Source organism: Phragmites australis, chromosome 13 (genome assembly GCF_958298935.1).
Source record: "Phragmites australis chromosome 13, lpPhrAust1.1, whole genome shotgun sequence".
Classification (NCBI taxonomy): domain Eukaryota; kingdom Viridiplantae; phylum Streptophyta; class Magnoliopsida; order Poales; family Poaceae; genus Phragmites; species Phragmites australis.
Window position 1 is genome coordinate 18,027,994 of NC_084933.1, and position 22,332 is coordinate 18,050,325.

Consider the following 22,332-nt stretch of genomic DNA (forward strand, 5'->3'; position numbering starts at 1 on the left):
ACATGTCGTCCCTTAGAAGGAACATCTATTCATGCTATTTTTTCAAACAGGTATCTAAAATTACTAAATTTTAAATTTTAAAACATGCAAATAAACGAAATTCAATTTGGGTATTCCATAAAAAAGTAATTTGGGTATTTGGTGAAATTTGGAGACAAGATGTGGGAAGAAAATCACAGCCTGCAAGAGGCCAGAAGCAGTACGAGCTCCTTGATCCTCTAAAATATTGAGCATGCCTCCAAGAGCAGGAGGAACACCTATCTTGTTCACGGTCGGCATGGTAGCTAGCAGAGACCATTGCCGGAGCTCCAAAACGGACTGCTGCAAACCAAAAAAAAAACTCCTGGTGCCATCAGAAATGCGACTCGACCTGACCAACCAAACACAGCTATGCACTGGCAACTGGCAAGAGCACACTCATCTATAGGGAACAATAATCAAGCAAAGGAAGCATACCAGGTTATCACAAACACAATGTTTATGGGCCCTCCAGTTTTCCACTGGTGCAGGTTAAGCTGCAAGGGCGACTCCTTTGCATTGCTAATGGTACAGAGTAGATGTACAAACAAATTCACAAGTTTCAATGGGGAATGGAGACATGAGAGAAGTCACCAGGGGAAAAAAGAAAATGAAAACCCTATATAACTGATCATGTACCATGCTTCTGTTGCAGAAACAATCTCACAATCGTAACTCTTCGCTTCTCCGTCGAACGGAAGACAAGATTGAAAATATATTCTGTCAGTTCCGAACCAGGTCATTGCAAGAATTTTGGAATTTCACAGTGGCAGTAGCAGTTCAATCCAAGATATTGTGTCCTCTGAGCTACTGAGCCCACGGAAGGTGCCCAGAGTAAGGCACCGGGCCACAATAGAACAGACCCTTCAGTTCAGGGCAACCATCCGGGTATGGAATGGTACGGTGAAACGGGTCCCTCTTGAGCCTCTTTACATGAAGAGAGCCTAGGCATCCATATGGATCTTCCAGGAACTGAGACCTGACAGAGGCTTCACCTTTCAGAGCAGCATCCCTTGCTGTAGGCGTAGCTGGGGTACCTGAGAAGAAGAATCTTCCTTCTGGGAATCCAAGTGCGGATCTGTGCAATTGGGCAAATCGTTCCTCCTTGAAATCATAGCTTACGACCTAAGCAACAAATGTTCAGATATGCCGATTAGTGAATGGCATCTCTGTGAGAATCCACAGAGCTTGATTTAGAAGTTCAGAAAAAGATCATTACTGATTACCATACTGATACTGATAAGTGGACAAGAAGAAAAACTTACAGTTATATTTTGTGGATATCTTCCAGTAAGTTCTCTGAAACGGCAGACGCTAAATAGGAGGTTTTCAAAACTATCTCGTGCATGCTCCTCGGTGAGCGCTCGGCTGCTTACACTTTCATCATTTCCTGTGTAAGCGCATACAAACAGTGAGCAGCTTAAAATGGCAAGTCATTTAGTGATCCAGGAAAACTAGCAAGCTCAAAATTCAGGCATGGACAACGGAGCTAATACTATATTGAGATAATAGATAAAAAATAAACAATATTAGCTTCAGGAAATATTAACTTTTTTGAACCTATATTCTGACTATCCATTTCCGGAAATGGATTCGTGCACTGAATTCTATTTTCCAACATAACCATAATTCAACATTTCAGGGTTTGTTTGGTATAAGTGGTCTACAGAAAATATGAAACAAATAGCGAATAATGAGGTTTATTGCAGTCATTTGAATTATCCGCTTGCAATTCCTAAATTATTACCATACTTCAACAAATATGTAAGCCCTAACATAAGCTTATTGTTTGTTTTGCATATCATTACAGCAACAGAGTGTCTAGGATTAGAGCAACCAAACACACTCATAAAGAAAAATATTTGCAAACCACACTGTCACTCATCTTACTAAGGCACACAAAAGAAGAAATGAAGCATCCATAACTCACCGAACCAGCCTTTAGACTCCGCAATTGCCCAGTAGCTCTGTGCCTCGCTCCTCGGGCCGGCATCTCTCCTCGTCTCTCCACCGCTGAACAGCAGGAGCGCATCTTCATCCCTGGCCGCGATCTCCACCCCCTCCTTGATATGCGCCAAGAACGTGGCCGCCTGGCCAGGGTGCTTCTGATACGGCTCCAAGAACCACGAATCTTCGCGGTCAGTCTTCCCGCAGCTCGCGCTCGAGTAAATCGAATGCCCGGCCACCATGACAAGGTTTCGGAGGTTCGGGAATGGGTACTCCCCAACCTCATTCAACCACGCATTGCCGCTCCTCATAGTCCTAAACCGGGTCTCGTACACCGACAGAAGGACCAGGACGCTGAGGCCGAAGGAGAGGAGGATGAGAGCGACGGCCACGGGGTGCGCCTCGTAGAAGTAGCGGATCCTCATCAGCGCCGAGTTCTCGAGGTGAGGGTTCTTGGGCTTGCGGCCCTTGCGTGGGATCCCGGACTCGAGATCGAAGTCGGCTCGAGGGTAGCGGAAGGACTTGGGGCTCCCCGGACCGAATCCCTGGCTGCTCATCGCGCTCTCAAGAACCCGGCCTCTCAGATTACATCACATGGATGCCAGCCAAATCAAGCTGTTCGCCGCAGGTAGATGAACAAGATGGTAAAGGAGAGATGATGTTTGATGCCAAATCAAAATCACCGGTTGTCGCAGCGAGCGCGACGAGTAGCCAAACCCAGAGGCAGCCTGCAAGGACGGAAAAATCGGGGGCAGTTAGCGCGATTACGCATCAAACCGAGAAACTGCTCGAATTGGCAGTAAAGATCTCGCCTTTGGGTGCCCCTGAGAACAAAATGGTGAGGAATCGCGCGCCGGGGGAGGATCTGCAGAGGCAGATGGGAACGGGCGACGCCGAGGGAGGAAGAAGCGGCTGGGAGGATCTGCGGGAAAGGAGGGCGACGCGGCCTGGCGGGACTGGACACGGATCCTCTGCAGTTGCCAAGCTACAGTCAGTGTAGTGCATTAGGAGCACTTCACAGCTGTTGATTTGGAGGTGGATAGATTGGATCAATTCTACAGTAACGCTACAGTACTTGGTGATGCAGTACAGGTCCGTGACGCAGTAGAATCAAACACTGTAGCTACAAATAATCCTCAATAAACAATGATTAATTAATACCAAGAGCTGTAGCAGCAGACTCATATCACTGTACAAACAGTAATCCTCCTCTGCATTAATCTTAATGCAGAGGATCCGTTTCCGGCGGGGCTACTGGAGGGCGGCGTCGCTCGGTCCTCGCTGCGTGCGCTCCGGTCGAGGTCAGGAGCGAATAAATGGATGATTTGCCACGATTCGACCACGATGTAACTTATGTTAATGATAAAGAAATATAAAATTATCTGAGTCAATGATTATACTCCCTCCGGTTCCAATATTCTTGACGTTTGAGGCTTGGAATCTACGGATGGTAATTCTTGACGTTTTGGAACACTGGTGGTCACTTTGGACTTTTTTAGCCCTGCATGCATGCAAAATTCATTACTGCAGTCGTCCAGCGCCGCATTGTCTCTAGCGCCGCAACGATAGCTCCCGAGGCGCATGTTGAAACTGCCATCTCCACTCACCCTTGCCAGCGTCGAGAAAGGTTGCTCGCTCGCCGCCTGCCGTTGCTTCCCGCTCGCCGCTGATTCTGGCTCGCTACTCTCGAGGCTGCTCACCGCCGGCGCCATGGAGCAGCTCGCGCAGGAGTGTGATCGCTGCAGCCGAGTCCACGACGTCAAGGACCTTATGGAGTACCGGTGCGCAAGCAGGAGGCCATGCTATCGTTGTGGTCTCGTACATAGAGACTACATGGTCTCGGCTTGGATGTACGACCTCGACGAGTTTGATTGCGAGGTACTCCTTCCCAATCTCAAGGATGTCAAGATGGATGGCGATGTTATCTTGCTACCTGCGCATATCACCAAGATGTTCGATGACGTTGCCGAGAGCCCAACGCAAAAGGCCACCGTGGTGGACTTCTTGGCTGATGTCAAAGATTCCGACGAGGTTCGTTTCGTGGTGGACTCCTTGGCCGGCGAGACTGAGGTGCCGGATTCTCAAAACAAGAGTTTATGATGAAAATGTACAAGAGTAGACTTGTTTGGTTAGATTTTTAGTTTTTGGTTATTTTTTTAAAAAAAGTTGCGCTTTGATTCGTTTGGAAGTTACTTTTAGAAATAGAATGATAGTTTTTATAATATTTTTTTGATTTTTTGACATATAATTTCTTACAAAAGCGTTTCTTAGCGAGTTTGCCAGCTTTAGTTTATGTTTGTTATCTGCTATAAACTAAAAACTAGAACAAACGGGATTCTGAATAAGTGACTTCTGGATAAGTTAGAAGTTTGTTTCTGAGAAAAATAAACTAAAACTGAGAAGCTCGCTAAGAGATGCTAGTCTGAGAAAATATGTACTGAGAAGCTAAAAATTTATTATAAAAACCAATAGTCTATTTTCAAAAAAAGTTTTTCAGATAAGTCAAAAGCACGGCTTTTCAGAAAAACACAAAAGCAAAAGCCAAAATAAACAGATACTTAATTATTTTCCTTAGAAACAAGCTTTTTGGCTTCTCCAGAAGTCACTTCTTTAACCCCATGTGTTTTGTCTTTTAGCTTCTGACAGTAGCAGAAGCAAAAATCATAAGTAGGAAACAAACATGACACTATATTATAGTGCTTTTAGCTTGTCTGAAAAGCTACTTTTGAAAATAGTATGTTACCTTTTGTAATAAATTTTTGGCTTCTCAGCACATAACTTCTCAGAAAAATATCTTTCAGTGAACTTCTCAGCTTTAGTTTATTTTTCTCAGAAACAGGTTTAGCTTCTTCAGAAGCTACTTCTCTAAACCCTGTTTATTCTGACTTCTAATTTCTGACAGCAGCATAAGCAGAACCAGAAACTAAAATAAATAGGGTCTAGAAAAGTAACTTATAGAGAAAACAGATCTCTATTTATAAGGGAAATGAACTAAAGCTAAAAACTCGTTGAGAGATATTTTTCTGAGAAGTTATGTGCTAAAAAACTAAAAATTTATTGTAGAAACCAACATATTATTTCTAAACCAACTTTTCAAACAAACTAAAAACACATTTTTTTAAAAAAAACCAAAAATAAAAACCAAAACAAACAGCCCTCTAACCCACTGTAACATAATGTCGCAGGACAAAGTACGAGTCTACCTTAAAAAATTATAGCGTGTCTAATAATGTTAGACAACCAACCAATTCTAATCACATGTCACGTGACAAAGGGGATTGATCAGTTCTTATGAAAGCTTTGAATCATCAACGCCGTATTCTCCACGATCGACTTATCACGTTGCCTTTGGAAGGATCCGGCCTAATTCATTACCAAGTACTGGCTTGACCGGCGCCATGATTTTCCGTATCCACACGGAGGCCCTGCATCGTCTTTTTTCTCTTCCCCTGCATTTCAGGAAACTACATTGAAGATCGATGCGCAGCGACTGGAAGGGAGAACTGAAAATGGTCAAGTACATTGCCTGGACAGAACTCTGTACAAACGGGAGCGGCAAAAGGATAGAGTCTACTCTACGAGACAACCTATGTACAGGCCAAACAACAAGGGCAACAACCCAAGAACGCAAAAAAGGGAAAAATACAAAACCCCAAAAGTTACTTGATTTTGATTTTACCCTTAGAAGTTGTTTTGTTGAAAAAAAACCCTAAAATTTAGTTTTGTAGAAAAAAACCCCTAAAAATTAAAAAAATTAAAAAAAATCATAAAAATTCTAAAAAAACTAGAGACAATTCTAAGACTTTCTGTGATTTTTTCTTTAAAAATAATATCATTTGCATCATATTTTATAGAGAGAAAGTTTAAAAAAAAAGAAAAACATGCAACTTATTTATTAATTTATGTTATTTTAACTTTTTCATGTCTACCATTATTTTTTCTACACAAATTATTGTTTAAGTAAACTAATAAAAGTGGTTTTACTAATTTTGAGGGTGTTATGGATTAGTTATGAATTAATCTATCTGCAATACATTTACTCAATCTTGCACGGTACAATAACTATTTCAAGATTTCATGTATTTTTATAACATAGAGGATCATATAAGAAGATTAAAAAAATTGGTTTTATAATTTTTGAATTAGTAAATAATTAACTATGCATTTAACTCAAATTAATAAATGAGTTGCACGTTTTTCTTTTTTTTCAAACTTTCTCTCCATAAAATATGATGCAAAGAATATTATTTTTTAAAAAAAATTCACATAAAGATCTTAGAATTGTCTCTAGTTTTTTTTAAAAAAATTATGATTTTTTAATTTTAAGGGGTGTTTTTTAACAAAGTCGAAACTTTGAGGGGTTTTTTGAAAAAACAATTTCTGGTGAGAAGTCAAAATCCAAATGACTTTTAGGGAGATTTTTGTATTTTTTCCCAAAAAAAAAAAAGCTCCTCTGATATAACTGTACAGGATCGTATCATCGCGAGGCTCAAGTGTCAGAGAAGAACCGCTTCCGAACGGAAACCTTTACAGCACAGCCAAGTTAACCCAAGGCAATATTCACAGTACGGGACGCTCACTTCGGTTCGCTGTCACGTGGACTTGAGCCTATCCAGTCTGAGCTTGGCCTGTGAAATGGGACACCAGAGATCAACACACAATCACAGCATCACATGAATTCGACACCAAAGAACATTTCTAAGCTATAGCATGGATTCTGGAGTAGTGTCTAACCATCATCGAGCGGATGCCATCCGGGAGGGGTAGAAGCAACGACGCGGGCTCTTCGATCTCATCCTTCAGGACAGCTCGGTCTTGGTCCATCCCTACGAGCAAGCTGATGAAGATCTTCCTCTCACGAATTGCTATCTGTGTTGCTCACCAAGTTACCAGGATCGTGTCAGCAGAAACTGAGAAATTGTCTCTCGTTTTCGACAGGATTAGTGCCACCCAAACGTTTCAGTAATTCCCGACCTTGCATGCGGCTGAAGAGATCCGGCCATGCTATGGCTTTAGACTGGCCTCGTACACGGCTTCTAGGAGCTGCGCAAGGCCCTGCTGGTCAGAGCCCTCCTCAAACCTCTGTAATAGTGCAATGATGAAATCCATGGATCTGGTAACGTTAGAAAAAAGATAGATACGAATGAGAGAACATCATAGAGTAATCAACGATCAAGGAATGAACATAGGCAATACTCCAGGTGTGCTTGTTTACCTGGTAAGCCATAGGACAGCCCTTGAGAGACAGAGAGAGACAGAGAGAGAGAGACCACAAGAACATGAAATTCAGCAAATTCACAGAATCCTCTAAAGGATATACTACACATGGCAACATGAGGCAGTGTGAAACCGAGTCTTGGCCCATAATTTGCATGTCCGTTTTCGTATCGTCCAAGCTAAAGTCATCTTCAACATAAACTCTAAAATTCTATCATCTAAAATACTATTACAACATCCCCTAATACTATTACGACATCTTCTATTTTTTTTCATCTCCAACAGCCACTCTATTTTCTACCTTCCATTACTCTCCTCCTCCGCTCGGACTCACGTGCATACTCAGGCAACAGTGATACGAGAGCCCATTTTCTCCAGCAAATTTACCGAAATCCCGCCGGTGCCTGCTTCCCTGTAGATGTCAAAAAACAAACTTGCCATCTCTGTTGGAGCTTCGTTCGGAAACAGACGAGCGGCAAATGTACAGCAAACAGGAATATGGTAAAAAAGGCATCTCCCTTGGAGATGGCCTAACAATACCATCAACAGAAACGAAAACCGATTATCGCACTCTAACAAAGGTTTGTAACACTCCTACTTTCTAGTCAAGTCAGCCACAGTCACCTACAGCAATTGCAGGAAATCTATGCAGTCCTACCACTGAAATCTCACACAACGACAATCTTCATATTCTCTACCCCACTTGGCCATCTCCATCAGCACCTTGCTAAGTGTTTCTTATCTTCATATTCTCTACGACCTTCTTGCCCTCATCTTATCTCTATACCCCAAAAAAAAAAAAGATGACAAAAAACGTCAGCTTCTCGTAAGGAGAAACGTCACCAAGAAGGGACAAGAAAAGCCGGCGTCCAAAAATGTGCCAAGGATGGATGCGACCGGAGCTGTTGGAGAAGGCCTGTGTGCCCGCCCATCATCCATCCCTTTGTTACAAGAAAAATGATCAAACGCTAGCGGTTACACACGTCCCTTCAGGGAGATGCCCGTTCGGAAGGCCTGGCGTTTGCACATGTCCCTTCGGAGAGATGTTCATTTGAAAGGGATACCTTTCTAACGGGCACGAACTCACATGTTCATTTGATTATATACTGTATATATATTCTGCAGTATCCTCGTTATTATGTCTACACATATCTCATAAATTGTAATTCATAGTGTTTCGGGTTAACTGGGGGATATTTATAACTCACAATGTTAGCTTCTCGTGTTGCAATTATGTATTTATGGATGTGAAGTTGTAACTTATAATGTTTCGAGTTGTAACTGGCGGATCTACGCAGTGCGAATAACAAGTTATAACTCACAGTGTTATTTTTTTTGTTGCAATTATGTATTTCTGGACATGAAAATGTAACTGGTCTACCTAACAAGTTGTAACTGGGGGATGTGCGCAGTGTGAATAACAAGTTGTAACTCATAGTGTTAGCTTCTCGTGTTGCAATTATTATTTCTGGACGTGAAGTTGTAACTAGTCTACCTAACAAGTTGTAACTCACAGTATTTCAGATTGTAACTGGAGATGTGCGCAGTGCGAATTGCATAGACACAGAATAGCCTCACCATATATATATATATATAGGACACCTATTCTATACTCCTAGGAGTATGTACTCCCACATGCAATATACCACCTAAACAAACACTTTATACTCTTTTATCATTTTTAGTATACTCTAATACTAATTCTAAGATACTCCAATATGAGTTGTATGAAAAAAAATTCAATGTTAGCCTTTCATTTTTGCTATATACTCTTTTTTATACATAAAAGAAGTATATACGCAAATTATGATAAAAATCATGGAATTTCATAAAAATTTTCGTGGGATTTGTATTGTAGTATCTTATAATTACTAATGAATTATATTTAAAGTGATAAAGAAGTATAACACACGTGTAAAAGTGGTATATGAGAGGTGGGAGTATATACACCCAGGAGTACATACTAGTTTTCCTATATATATATATATATATATATATATATATATATATATATATATATATATATATATATATATATATATATATATATGAAATCAATTAAGAGTTTTTAGTATCATTCTATCGTGTCTCGATTACTCTCCAACATATTATCAGCACGCTTACTCCGCCAATCGGCCGGACACTGCGCGAGAGCAAACGCTCGAGTCGGTCCATGCTCAGTGGGGCAGGGATCATTGCATCAAACCGCTCGTGCTATCGCCTTTGCCTTGCGCTTTCCCCTCCTCCAAACCCGTCGCTGTCTGCGGTCCCAAGAATTCTAAGGGCGCCAGAAAGAGACCCATCCATGCACACTTTCTCTCCTGGATAAGGCTCCTGCCGTGAGCTGCTTGGGCATGGAAGCCGCAAGTGATTCTCGCACGCTTTGAGATGCAAAGATATGAATGCAGCTATGGTTCACCGAATCAGACCCGAGCTCTAAAGTATCGGTTCCCGCTAGAATGGATCCCATTCTGATCCCAATTATAAGCTCGTTTAGGTTTGTTCTAAGCCAAACCAAACTTTTTAGCTTCGATTATTAATAGTAAAAAAAAGCATATAGTTTGACAACTTAAGTTACGTTTCGGCCCGCTTGGAACGTGTGAAGTGTGCATTAACGTGTTAGGATTTTGCAAGAAACGATTCAACTTTTACATGAGTTCTGAAAGTTCCTTGTGTTCTAGACATGTCCTTAGTTTATATATGTCTGGGAATTCACGGAGAATTATTAGCCGTACGATACGTGGAGAGGGGAGTATAAAACAGGCAGCAGGCCATAACATAACCCTAACCATATTCCCTTCATTTTGTTTCCTTCCTGATTCTTTTCATTATTCTCATTCTCTTTATTTCCTCTCATCTCCAACAGCTTCCCTTCGAGAAGAATCATGAAGAAAACGGAGAGAGAATCCCGTCCTAAAGAGAATGACCCTGGGAATCCCGTCGTGAAGGGAACCATTGAAGCGCTGAAGGAAACGAAAATCTCTTCACGACGGAAATCCAGTCCTTTTGGGGTGTAGCCGTGTGGCCGGCACGGGTCAGGGCAACCGGCCACAGAGTGACGTGCCCCTGGCTACACGCATGGCTCTCTCTCTCTCTCTACAGAGGCGAGCAGCAGGTAGCGGTCTGATTGATACTATGTCCCTACTGGCTCCATGGTCATGCTACTATTTATTAATCAGGGGGTGAAAGAAAGTAAATCCGGGAGACCAGATGAGTTCTTGTTTACTCACCTCGATGTTCCGTTGGACGTCGAGCCTCAGCACAGCCATGGTCGGGTCGATCTTATCTGCAAACAACACCATGGACCAATCATCAATGAGCAGTCAAAGAAAAAAGCTAGAGCAAGCTGCCAACAAGTTTGGGCATGGAATAATGGTGACGGTAAGCAAATCAAGAAGCACGAGCATGGAATATAATGATACTAGTAGCGAGTACCGAGAGAACCAAGAGGGAGAGATGAGCTTTCAGATCAAGACGTACTAGGAGCTCAAACCTCTCTCGCTGGCTTTTCAACGTAGGACGTGCCAGTTGATCTGATGTTCAGTTCAGAATTAAGGAGGTGCGCGCCGGGTTCGAGCCCAGATACAATCTCGACGATGAGTTAGACCTCATTAGTTTACAATCATGATTGGCGATGGCTGAGCACATATCTTAATAAGGAAAGGGTGTCACGTAAACTTATCAAACTTGAAAGATAAATCTGAAAAAATGGAAGGCTACAGAGTTCATCTGATCGTCACGCTGCTTAAGCGATGACGTTTATAGCATGGTCTGCTCGCTGCCGATGTCATTCGGCGTTCTTTAGAAGTACCAGACAACCATACAGGAGAGACACTGCAGATAATAAATGACACTTTTTTTATCGTCACTTTTTACCCGAAAGCAGCGAGAACGACCTGCGTGCTTTTTTTTCGTGCGAAGATAGTTTCTACTTACCATTTATGTACAGCTACAGATGCAATCACAGGCTCACAGGTCGTCAGAAAAACAACGGTATACCAAAACAACTGCTGCTGTTCGTAACCACGGCTAAGTGGTAACACAAGTTCAGTAGTAGTACAGTAATACAGTCACAACAGCCGAGAGAAGTTCAACAGCACCAGGCGAAGCTCAGAGAAGTAGCATGCGCTCAGACCTGCTAACAAATCTAGGTAAGCATTTACACACCATGTGCCTCGAGTCGACAAAGATGGAAGTAGGCAGTGCAGTTCAAGACTCTAACCAAAGTACAATGGCTTGTTTTGCATAAATCATATCACTCGGCTCTTCAGACATCTTCTTGTTCCAATTAACTTGGTAGTCGGTACTGCAGTCCTATTTTAGCATCAAGAATATCCGAGTATCCTCTGGTGGTGCCTGATTAGACCAGCAGCCACCGGTAGCAAAACCAAAGGTTGAAAAATTTCTCTACTATATAAAACACGAGTTGGTTCTCGTGTCTGGTGTCACCTCTTCCCTCTACCCTCCTACTATCTAATAAAACCTCTTAAAATTTAAATAATTTATCCACTTTTGCTATACACCCTCGCCCTTCAGTCTCTCCACCTTGTTACTGGCTACGGATGAGACCTGTTTTACTAATAAAAATAAATAAATAAATTAGAAGAGAAATTAATGGATAATCACCTACCATTTGATATCAAACTAGGTTCGGCGATGCTCCCATGGCACATCCACATGACCACATCTTCATACCTGAGTTTGTGCTTAATTTTACCTCGTCCAATGTTTGTATTTTCGTTGCAACGTACATGCATCTAGCTAGTAAGTATAAAATAAGAAGTGATGCTAATGGAAAGCGTAGACACCAAATTAACTCGCCGCTAAATTATCTTTATGACAGCAAATACATAACCACACATGCGATCCGCATTATGAAGGAGTGCTACTCTCAAGCACTGAGTCAAGTTCAAGCAACCACAAACGTCACAAGTAATATCTTTTATTCCACGCATACATAGAACGTTTTAAGGCTTTCATACTCTATGACACCTTAGCAGCATAACAGCCAGCGCAGCAGCTCTTTGGCAGCAGAAGCAGAATGAGCAGCGGTGGCGCGGTAGCAGCGGCAGCAGGGCAGGACACTCAGACTGAGGAAACAAGGAGTATCCATTTGTTAAACAGAGCTAATAGCATTGCAAAATAAATTTAAAAATAATAAGAACTCTAGGCGTGCAATTTCTGGTTCAATAAAGGGAAACAATAAAAGCAAAATCTTGACTTCTAGACGCTGAATATTTTCACAATGGAATATTACATAACGATAGCTATATAAACATTTAAATACTTATAAAACCCACTGTTAGGCATGAAATATGTCAGATGACTCAGCAAAAGTAAATAACTGTAATGCCACTTGAAAAATAAACTCTTGACCTAAAATCAGTCAATCATTTATCATCAAACTTCAAAAATTAAGAGAACACAGGACAGGCCAGTTTATCAGCAGTTTCAACCTGCAGGCCCAACATCATAAACTAGTATATTTCTGAAGCAGTGGACACAACAGTTTCTTTGTTTTTGTTGTGGAGTTCATGCATTTAAAAGCAACGCTAGTGGAGGAGCTTTTCCATAACGAAAAGAACTGATCATATAAAAACCCAAGCCATCTGATGTGGAATAGAAAACAATGAAGTTGATCAAACAGTAAATCACTCAAATGGTACATGTTAGCTTAGCCAAATGGCGTGAGCATCTGATGGACAAAATTGGCAATCTTAGAGAACTAACATTTTCGTTGGTATACCTTGTTTTGATTGGACAGAAGTTGCATTCTATGATGGAAATTTGGAGGATATATGTTAATTTACCCAAACAACACGAATACTTGAAAGACAAAAATCGGCAATCTTAAACTTTTTTTTTAGATATACATTGCTCTAATGCTCTAGTAGGTTTGAATGGACAAAAACATCCATAAAGGAATTGAGGTTAAAGTTAATCCTGTAAGACTGTAACTAGGTATTTCTGGGGAGAATTTACTCATCTATATGTATTTGGAAGCCATGCATAGTAATTTGATTCTGATTTTAACCAAAAAAGAATTACTGGGTATAGTTTACTTTACTTTAACTAACAGAAGCTTCAGCCTGTATATGGATGGTAAAAGCGACAGGCAGGTCGATTGCATTCTCCTCGTTTAAAATCACGGCAAACTTCAACCTTGTCATTCATTACCTAGAAAAGATGCAGAAATTAAAAGGTTGCTAATTACTAGCTTGCAAACTAGCAGAAACACATGGCAAAAGAAAAACACAAATACAAACCGAAGTATGTGTCTCAGGGTGTGCAAATCGGCAGGATTCTCTAGTACACATGTTCTTCAAGAAGTCCCTACAGACTTCCACTGTGTTCTTATTATCTGTGTTTTTCAGAAGAGTTAGTGTTTCAGGGTGGTTCATCAAAACTCAATAGCAACAGTGATGGTCCAAGAAGGGAAAAAATAACAGTATCAGCGTATGTTATTTACCAGCAAAAGTTATCGGAGGCGAAGGAGGAGGCCCCATCATTGGTACTCCAAGAGGTGGTGGTGGTGGTGGCATGTAAAGCTTGATGATAGTGGATAAAACAGATATACACTATGTTATTTATAATCATAATCATCTTCCAATTAAACAATAATAGATAATACAAAGCATGAAACACTTTCTCATACGAAAAGGCATGTCTTTTGTTTACCAATTCATTTTTATTGTAGATGAATTGTGAATAAATGGAAACAGAGGTAAATTAGTTGAAGCGATACTTTCAGTTTTCTCTTCCAAGGGATTTACTATCTTATAAAATGATGGAGAATAGATCATAAAAGAAATTCTTTCCATAAAAATTAACATGTTATTGCGAGACTAAATTCAACAGAATCACATACCATCTCAGGGTATTGAATGGGAACATTGCCCATTGGTGGCACTGGATGTGCTACTACATGAGAGTACCTACATGATTTGCGTTCGCACCGTCCACGCAAGAAATCTTGGCAAACCTTCAAAGAAAAAAAAGGACAAATAATTAAATAAGACAAAATATTTTTAAGAATTATGATGTGCCAAATGGGCAAGATCATTTTTAGATAGACAATGTTCTTGCTTTGAAAATTGAGTAGGCAGAGGGTATGAAAATGGAGTAGAAAAAACTATTTTATCTCTTCTATTTTTACTAGGCTATTTGATAACATAACACTTATCATAAAGAGGTAATCTTACAATTGAACAATCTTCAACAGACGAATGGTGCAAGAATCGGCACTCGTTTGCTGATCTTGAACATCTTCCACGTGCAAAATCTCTGCAAACCTGCTAAGTTTCAGAAAAGTATGCTAGGTTGGCAATCCAGAATGTTATATGCAGAAGAAATATAATATGATAAGATAGATAAATCAGCATAACTTCTACAAAATTATATGGAAACACTATGAATCTAATATGAAGCAGGACTTTACACATAGTAGAACAAGACAGGTTTAAAATTTGTTGACACCTCTTCCATGAGTTCTAACAAAAAGCTATCCATTCCTAGGTCACACTGGGCAAAACATAAACCCTAATATCTAATTTGTGTCGTCACTTTAAGCACACAGTCAGCTATCCAACTCTTAGTCAGCAGTTGATGCTAATAGTAAGGAAACCTTAAACATTCAGAAAAAGGGCCATCAAATGCATGTACTGGAAAAAAAAAAGGTCAAACAGGAGAAACTTACCATCTTCACCTTTGGGTCTTCCACACCAATTGATCTCAGCAATGATCTACACAGAAGAACAAGAAAAAGGTGGAATGAGAAGGTTACAGCCAAAAACTCTGATTTCATATTATGACTAAAAAGTTATCTTGCTCGCACAAGATAATTGCAAGTCACACTACAAATTCATCCAAGTTCTAACATAGCCTGTTTTCCATCATAAGCAAGCATAACACACATTGCATTCTGCATCATTCTCCTCCAAGGTTTCCTCTATCCTAAAAATTCAAGCCTTCCCCTAGATTGCAACCAGAGCACATATATGTGTGCATAGCCATAAGAAACTTACATCATAAGAGGAGCACAATCAGCAAGCAAAGTATGAACCTGACCAACCTACAGGAATCTGACCAATCAACAGGACTCAAGTGAAACATAACGAACTTCACAAGCGGATGGCTGAAGAAGCTAAAGATAACACAAAACAACACAAGGTTCTGCGGGATATGGTGCAATGTATGAAGGAGCGTAATATACGAATTTTCCAAGCCGGGGAGCTCATGGCGTTGCAAGTGGAATTCAGAGGTTAAGAGAAGCTGGATCTCTACACCACTGCAACAAGGACTTGAACCAACTTGCTGGTTGTGTGGTTCAGTCGTCTGTAGCCTTTCACTAAAAGCATGCGTAGTAATTTACTTTGCTTCTCAGCCGTTTTACCAGATTTGCTACAGGCCTACAGCACAACAGCTGGCCAGTTCTGGCCTAGCAGAGTGTCTTGTAAAACTCTTATTCTCCTCTAATTAATAAGAGGCAGAGATCCTGCTGGCCTTAAGAAGCAAAAAAGAAGAGAGCACAATTTTAGAGAAACAATGTCAATTTTGACACCAAAAATAGAGCAAGAGCCCAAGCTCTCTCCTAAACTACACTCTTCGGCAGCCCTTGCACACATCAAATATGCGGGACCACCCCTACGAGTCTTGAGTGTCTGACACACTAAACAAGTACATAGGCACACATGTCCGCAAAAGGCCAAAAACATGTCGATCACATATCTATAAACCCATATCTGTTGCACGCATGGAATACATGTATGCACACAGAAAAACTGAGATTGAACATTTTGGAAATTAGCCCATACAAACAGGGACACAGTTTGCATCAGGTGTAAGCACAAGGTTACAAGCACATTGTCAAGCAGCTAATTCAAATTTATATAGTTAGTAATACTGCTCTGCAGTCTGCATAAGCTTGGAGTTACAGCATCGTGAATATAAACATCGCGCGAGACAGTACCGGAATTCAAAGCATAAGTAGCAAACAAAGCTAATCAAATCGAACTAACAACAATGGGGTATCAGCACATACTCCTGGATATGGGGAGGCGGGTGGTAGTAGCGGCATGTCCTCCCCCGGAAGCAATTGTTCCTCAGCGAATCCGCGCACGCCGTCACCTTGTTTTCCCTGATCAAATCCCATGCACAGCAAAGCCCAAATCAGAAAAGCAACCCACTATCGCGCGCGCGCGCCCACCCGCAGGGCGGGGGACGCGAGATCTCGGGCGTACGTACAGGTCGACGGAGACGGAGTGGTGCGGGTGCGCGTATCTGCACTCGATGTCGGAGCGGGTGCACCTGTCGCGCAGGAAGTCGCGGCACACCTCGACAGTAAGGTCGGTGTGCCGCCGCCGCTTGCCCTCGTGGGGGTGCTGCGGGCTGCGGCTGCGGCTGCGGCTCCTGCTCCGGCTGCGGCTGCGGTTCCTGCTCCGGCTGCGGCTGCGGCTGCGGCGGCCGCGCGGGGAGCGGGAGCGGGAGCGGGACGCGGAGCGCGTGGGGGAGGGAGAGGGGGAAGGGGAGAGTCGGCGTTTGCGCGGCGGGAGCGGCGGCGACGACGAGAGGGCGGGGGCGGGGTTGGTGGCGTCGGGGCTGGGGTTGGGCATTTCGGCGGAGGCCATCGTGAGGGGGGAGGAGGTGATCTGGAGAGCAGACGTACCTGACAAGACGGGGATCTAGGTTTAAGAGCTGATTTCGTTTCGAGGGGAGGATTTGGTTGGTTTTGTTGCTCAAACGTGGAGTTAAAAGCCACTCGAGATTTTCTTTGTACCAAGTTATCGCGCGACCCCGCGACCCCTCCGAGGCTCCTAGCGCCGCGCCCTCTTCTTCCACCTCTAGCTCGCTGCTTCTTCCACTATCGGCGGCTTGCCGTGGCGTCTGACTCCTGCCGTCACTGTCTCGACCCCGACCGCCACTAACCACTCTGAGTCCACCGCTCCAACTCCGCCCACTGCTCTTAACCACCACCGTAGCCTGCGGCAACCCCGCCCGTCTCGTCGCCCCACCCGCACGCCGCCGCCCACCGTCGGGCCAACCTCCCGAGTCCTGCCGGGGATCTATGTCCGGGGCCAACAGGGTAGTCGTCTTCGTCCCTATCGGGATAGAGTTTCTCTTTTTTCTTTCATCGGAAAATGAGATTGTGATGATTTTTATCCAATTTCTCACGTATCTTCCCTTTAAATTTTCTCACACATTTTGATTACTCATATTCCACGCACACAATTCGATTGTATTAGGAGCCATGTTTTTTTCTTAAAAACAGTGATGAAATGAACCTTTCGTCAATCCGACAAACCCTCTATCACATATTAGAAGACCAATAGTTTGGACCCTAAAACACTTGATTTTACAGTAGTTGTTTCTAACGCTGCTACCGTCTCGAGGCTTCATAAGTATTTCTATCATTATTTTTTTTATTTGTATATTATGTTAAATTTTTATTGTCACATATATATATTGATGTGTGTATTTAAGTCATTGGTGCTCTAGTTTCGTCTTTGGTCTTGACACCAATCCATCGCACCTCACTCATGTCCCGTCCACTACAATCGTTTTCTTGTTCCTGTCACCGAATCTATGATTATCAACCTTCGGTAGTTAACATGTCTTTTGATGGCAATTGATTTGCCACCCTGGTCTCACCCTGCCCACTATCTCTTCTCAGCCACTCGTGAGCAATGGTGCCAACACCAACGTACCACCTCATCCACCAATCATTGGCACTGTTGAGTAGTCTGTCGCCGCGAGCTTCTTTTTAAGTCATCATCCCCCGATAAATTCTCACCCTGAATCAACCCTGATCTTAACCCTAACCTCACCAGAGCTCGCCAAAGAACCCTTCCTTAAATCCTAACCCTAACCTCACTGAAGATGGAGAAGAAGGTGAATTAAGGAGGTGAGAAATGGCCGGCTAGATTTAGCAATTCCCTTGCCAAATTCCATTACAAATTCATTTACGATGCAGCTATTCCAAATTGCAACGAGACACTCCTCGTTACCTGATTAGGGACTAGTCCTCATGCTACAACAGGGCTCAAAAGCATAACTAATATGGAGACGAAGAATAGTAAGATCAAACTCAATAGGTTCCCTTCGCGGTCTAGATTCTCGTCGTGAAGGGATTCCTGTTCCCTTCAGCGCTCCCAACGATTTCTCTTCACGGTTTCCTTCACGACGGGATTCCCAGTGTTATTCCCTTCAGGATGGGATTCTCTCTCCGTTCCCTTCGTGATTCCCTTCGAAGGGAATCTGTTGGAAATGAGAGGAAATAAAGGGAATGAGAACGGGAAAGGGAATCGAGAAGGGAACAAAATAAAAGGAATATGGTTAAGGTAGTCTAAGCAGAAATTTGAATATATGGAGAAGGAAGCATAAGTAGCAAAATATTAAAGAGGAGAAACGTGATGCCATTTCACGCTTACATTACATGATTCCACAAGTACAAACTGAGGTCAATTGCCTGTTAACAAAAATAAAATTTTCCAATATGAGCAGCACACGGCAATGGGTAGGCTGGAAGGGGAAAATTAGTTGTCAAATAGTGAGTGCTCATATGCAAGCATACAAAGGCCAAATAGCTGCATAAGACATTATTACAGGACGAATTATCACTGTTGATCCAAAACTGGCATCACTATCAGAACTAACGATGAAATAGCGTCAATGATAATTATAGATTATCATAGCCGGTTTATGAACCATCAGTGATAATAAGTATACTATCAGTTCAAACCGAGAACTAGCAGTAATAATTTATCCACATATGAAAAAAATTGTACCGCACGCTCTTTAATATGTGGATATGCCTAAGTTTGATAGACATAGACTCCATACCGAAATATTCACGAAAGAGTATTTTACATCTAAAATTTAGACAAATATGAACATATGTTGCACAGCTACTATGCCAGGGAGACAGGGAGATGGGGAGACGGCGAGGTCGGCGAGACAGCAACAAGCATGTAGGACGTGGAAACAGGGCCTGAAGGGTAGAGGCGGTTGTAGTGGCGACGGTGAACATTATAACACTTTGATCATCACTACCCCTCAGGAGCGGCTTCGGGCTCGGTAGACGATGGCCGCGATGTGGCTCAGGGAAACGAGGGCAATCGTGAGGTAGCTAGGGGAAATGAGGGCGGTCGTGAGGTGGCTCGGGTTCGGGAGACGACGATGAGCTCGGAGGACACGGGAGTCAGGCACAAGGGGTAGAAACAGCTGTAGTGGCGACGATGACCATCACACCACTTCGACCACCACTACCCCTCAGGAGCGGCTTCTGGAGATTGGGAGCGAAGTGAGATAGGGCGCGCGGCTGAGGGAGATAGGCTTGGGATTTATAGAAGAATTATCTCTGCTAGTTTGGAATACGAACTGAACGTGATAATAATTAACACTGTCAGTTCGTATTCACTCAATTATTGCTCCGTCGATGAGTATATGGACCGACAGTGATAATCTTTATCAGTACATGTTTAGAATGAGACTGATAGAGATAAGTATTACCACTGTCAGCTTGTATTAGCTCAATTATTACTGTGTCAGTGAAGTTTTAATCGACAGTAATAGTTATTATCACCGCTGGTTCTAGCTACGAACTGATAGTGATATTAACTATCATTGTCAGTTCTTAAGGATTCACAGTTATATCTGCCGGTTTAGCTTATGAATCGTCAATTAGAACTGGTCAATTGGGCCGATACGAGACCTGATATTGTAGATACAACCCAAGCACACCTAGCCAGGCCATGCTTGGACCGACACCTCAGCATGATGTGCCGACCCGGCCCGCCCACCCTCGCACCGCCACCTAGCCTCCTCAGCACCATCACACCGCCGTCATCCCAGCCACCCCGCCCCATGCCTTGCCGTCCAGCCGCAACCATACCCAGGCTGGCCCAACACGACGTAGTTGCTCACGGCCATGCCGCGTCTTCAGCACTCAGCACGGCACGACCTATTTACTTAGCTAGGCCTAATAGGCCATGTCCAGCCGAATCAGCCTGTCAGACCTAGTTTGACAGGTCTACCGTCAGTGATACCGGATCACTGGCTGTTATTTTCGAATCGGTAATGAAAGGTGGCAGGAATGAATCTGCTGTTTCCAACTGTAAGCAGCTTCCAAAATCTTCAGATCAGCCCTCTTCCTTTTGACGCCATTCGTTGCCTCGTTCTGCTCTACGCAAATGTCCCATGGCTGCCGAAGCTAATCTCCTCCTGCGGGAACGCCTTGGGCGCAGGCTCTGGCATATCAAGCGCCGGCTGATCCATGGCAATTCGTGTGTAGCGGGCGCACGGTCGTTCTCGCCAAGGCTCTTCTCCAGCTCCGTGAAGCTCAACCAGGCGTGAGGTGACTGTTCGCAGGAGCCAATTCGATGAACTTCTGGTACAAAATTCTGCAGCGGTCAACGTTGCCGAGCTGCAGCTCGATGTCAATGTACTATTTTTCGAAGATCTTGTCCTTCGGAACCATTCCGATGGCATCCCCGGGAATGCTCCGCGCGGCCGTGAGGCTTTTCTGCCGTATCTCCAACTGCGCGGTCATGATCCAGACCTTGGAGAAGGGAAACTTGCCGTGCGGGATCAGCCGCAGGCAGTCCCGGTACACGGCCCTGTCACGCTCCACGTTTTTTATTATATGTTTTAAAGTTGATCATTATTTAATAATATATTCGAAATTAATTATTATTTGATTATATGTCTTATATAGATTAATTTAAAATAAAATTTTATATTAAATAAGAGAGGTGAAGGATAAATGTAGCGCCGCCAGTACCGTTTGAAAGCCAGGCCCTACTTCCGAGTCCGAGACCTCACACGCGATGCACGTTACGGCCCACGACGACGAGAGAGCCACAGAGAGGTTCGGACGTTCACTCCGGCCCACCTCACGCGGCTCATCTATCTGCCCAGTACCACTCCGCTCTTGCGATTCGTTCCCGAGCCCCGGGTTCCACTGCAGAGTTGAGTTCTATCTTCTCAGGATCTTGGAAAGATTTCAGTCAAATCCTGGGACCAACTACCCGGCCCATTCGAAGCAAATAACCAGCTCGCATTTCTAATAAGCCTAGCATCACGAGAGAGAGAGAGAGAGAGAGAGAGAGAGAGAGAGAGAGAGAGAGAGAGAGAGAGAGAGGGGAGAAGTTCCCGGGCGGGCAAGCCATGTTTTACCTGCACGCACGGTTTGGCACCTCAGAATCGCAGTTGCAGTAGCAGTGGCATCAGTCAGCAAGCCTCTGAAATCGAACCCTGCTGTACGTTTAACCTCTTGTTCGCGCCAACAAACGATGAAGGGCGTTAGCCCGTCATCGAAATACCCCGGAGACACGGCCATAACGCGCGTACATGTCTCGGCCCCGTTCGCGTCCAACCGTCTCCCCATCGAGTGACCGCGCCACCCGGAGAAGAGGCAACCATCATGGTCCCTGCCACCGCGTGCCCTCCTCCCGCCTCCCGCCACCGCGGGCGTGTCGCCAGGCGACGGAACGGTGGAGCAGGCGCCGTCGACGCCCATCCCCACGACCGCGACACGCAATCGCACGCCAGTGCCGCAGCGAGTGATCAGGCTAAAAGTTACTCGCGGATTCCTGAGCTTACGCCGCTCTTATTTTTTATTGCACAAAACATGATAAAAAAGACTAAAAAATTGAATTTATTATTTTAAAACATCTCAATATTTATTTATGATTTTATCAATATTTAACATATTTATTAATTATAAAGAAAATAGTGATACTTTTATATATGCACATAATTTTAACATGTAGACGATATAATACGAACATAAGTAAATTTGTTTCATATTTTTGTGAGTTTTAGATATTTTCTTATACATTTTAGATTATTTCAACCGATTTATCAATATAACTATTATTCTTTTCGCTATTTTTCTGAAATTTAAAAACTATATGTATGTATATATATATATGGATACATATACGTATACATATAATATACATACATGTATACATATAGAGACATATATAGACCGATACATATATGTGTCTGTGTATATACCTACACATACGTAGGACCTACTTAAACAGCAGCTATAATAACTTTACATGGTAGAATTACTTTTGTTCTCGATTCTTTAATATATGTAATAGTCTGGTACTAAACAGCAAAAGAGAATATGTAGGATTAGCT

General features: G+C 42.9%; 2 protein-coding genes across 6 annotated transcripts; both read right to left on the minus strand.

The window, feature by feature from the left end:
* Positions 1-422: 422 nt before the first annotated feature.
* On the minus strand, positions 423-2,693 carry LOC133889188 (uncharacterized protein C57A10.07-like). The gene is made up of 3 exons (XM_062329667.1): positions 1,949-2,693; positions 1,284-1,408; positions 423-1,143 (listed from the first exon to the last, which is right to left on the minus strand). Exons 1-3 carry the CDS (start codon positions 2,520-2,522, stop codon positions 826-828), a joined length of 1,017 nt encoding a protein of 338 aa, XP_062185651.1. The 5' UTR covers positions 2,523-2,693; the 3' UTR covers positions 423-825.
* A 3,770-nt stretch (positions 2,694-6,463) lies between these two features.
* On the minus strand, positions 6,464-17,297 carry LOC133888051 (zinc finger CCCH domain-containing protein 28-like). Of its 5 annotated transcripts, XR_009903690.1 has the most exons (13): positions 16,426-17,294; positions 16,223-16,318; positions 14,879-14,924; positions 14,385-14,477; positions 14,051-14,164; positions 13,652-13,730; positions 13,449-13,543; positions 13,250-13,359; positions 11,405-11,939; positions 10,663-11,317; positions 10,413-10,468; positions 6,700-7,078; positions 6,464-6,593 (listed from the first exon to the last, which is right to left on the minus strand). XR_009903690.1 is itself a non-coding variant. In XM_062328155.1 (10 exons), the coding sequence occupies exons 2-9, from the start codon at positions 16,806-16,808 to the stop codon at positions 13,267-13,269; spliced, it is 999 nt and encodes a 332-aa protein (XP_062184139.1). In that variant the 5' UTR covers positions 16,809-16,846; positions 16,958-17,297; the 3' UTR covers positions 11,984-12,272; positions 13,250-13,266. The 5 variants fall into 5 exon arrangements, 2 of the variants coding, with proteins under 2 accessions (XP_062184139.1, XP_062184140.1); XR_009903691.1 differs by lacking the exons at positions 10,663-11,317; positions 11,405-11,939; XR_009903692.1 differs by lacking the exons at positions 6,700-7,078; positions 10,663-11,317; positions 11,405-11,939 and having other exon boundaries at positions 6,464-6,573.
* Between the last annotated feature and the right edge of the window lie 5,035 nt (positions 17,298-22,332).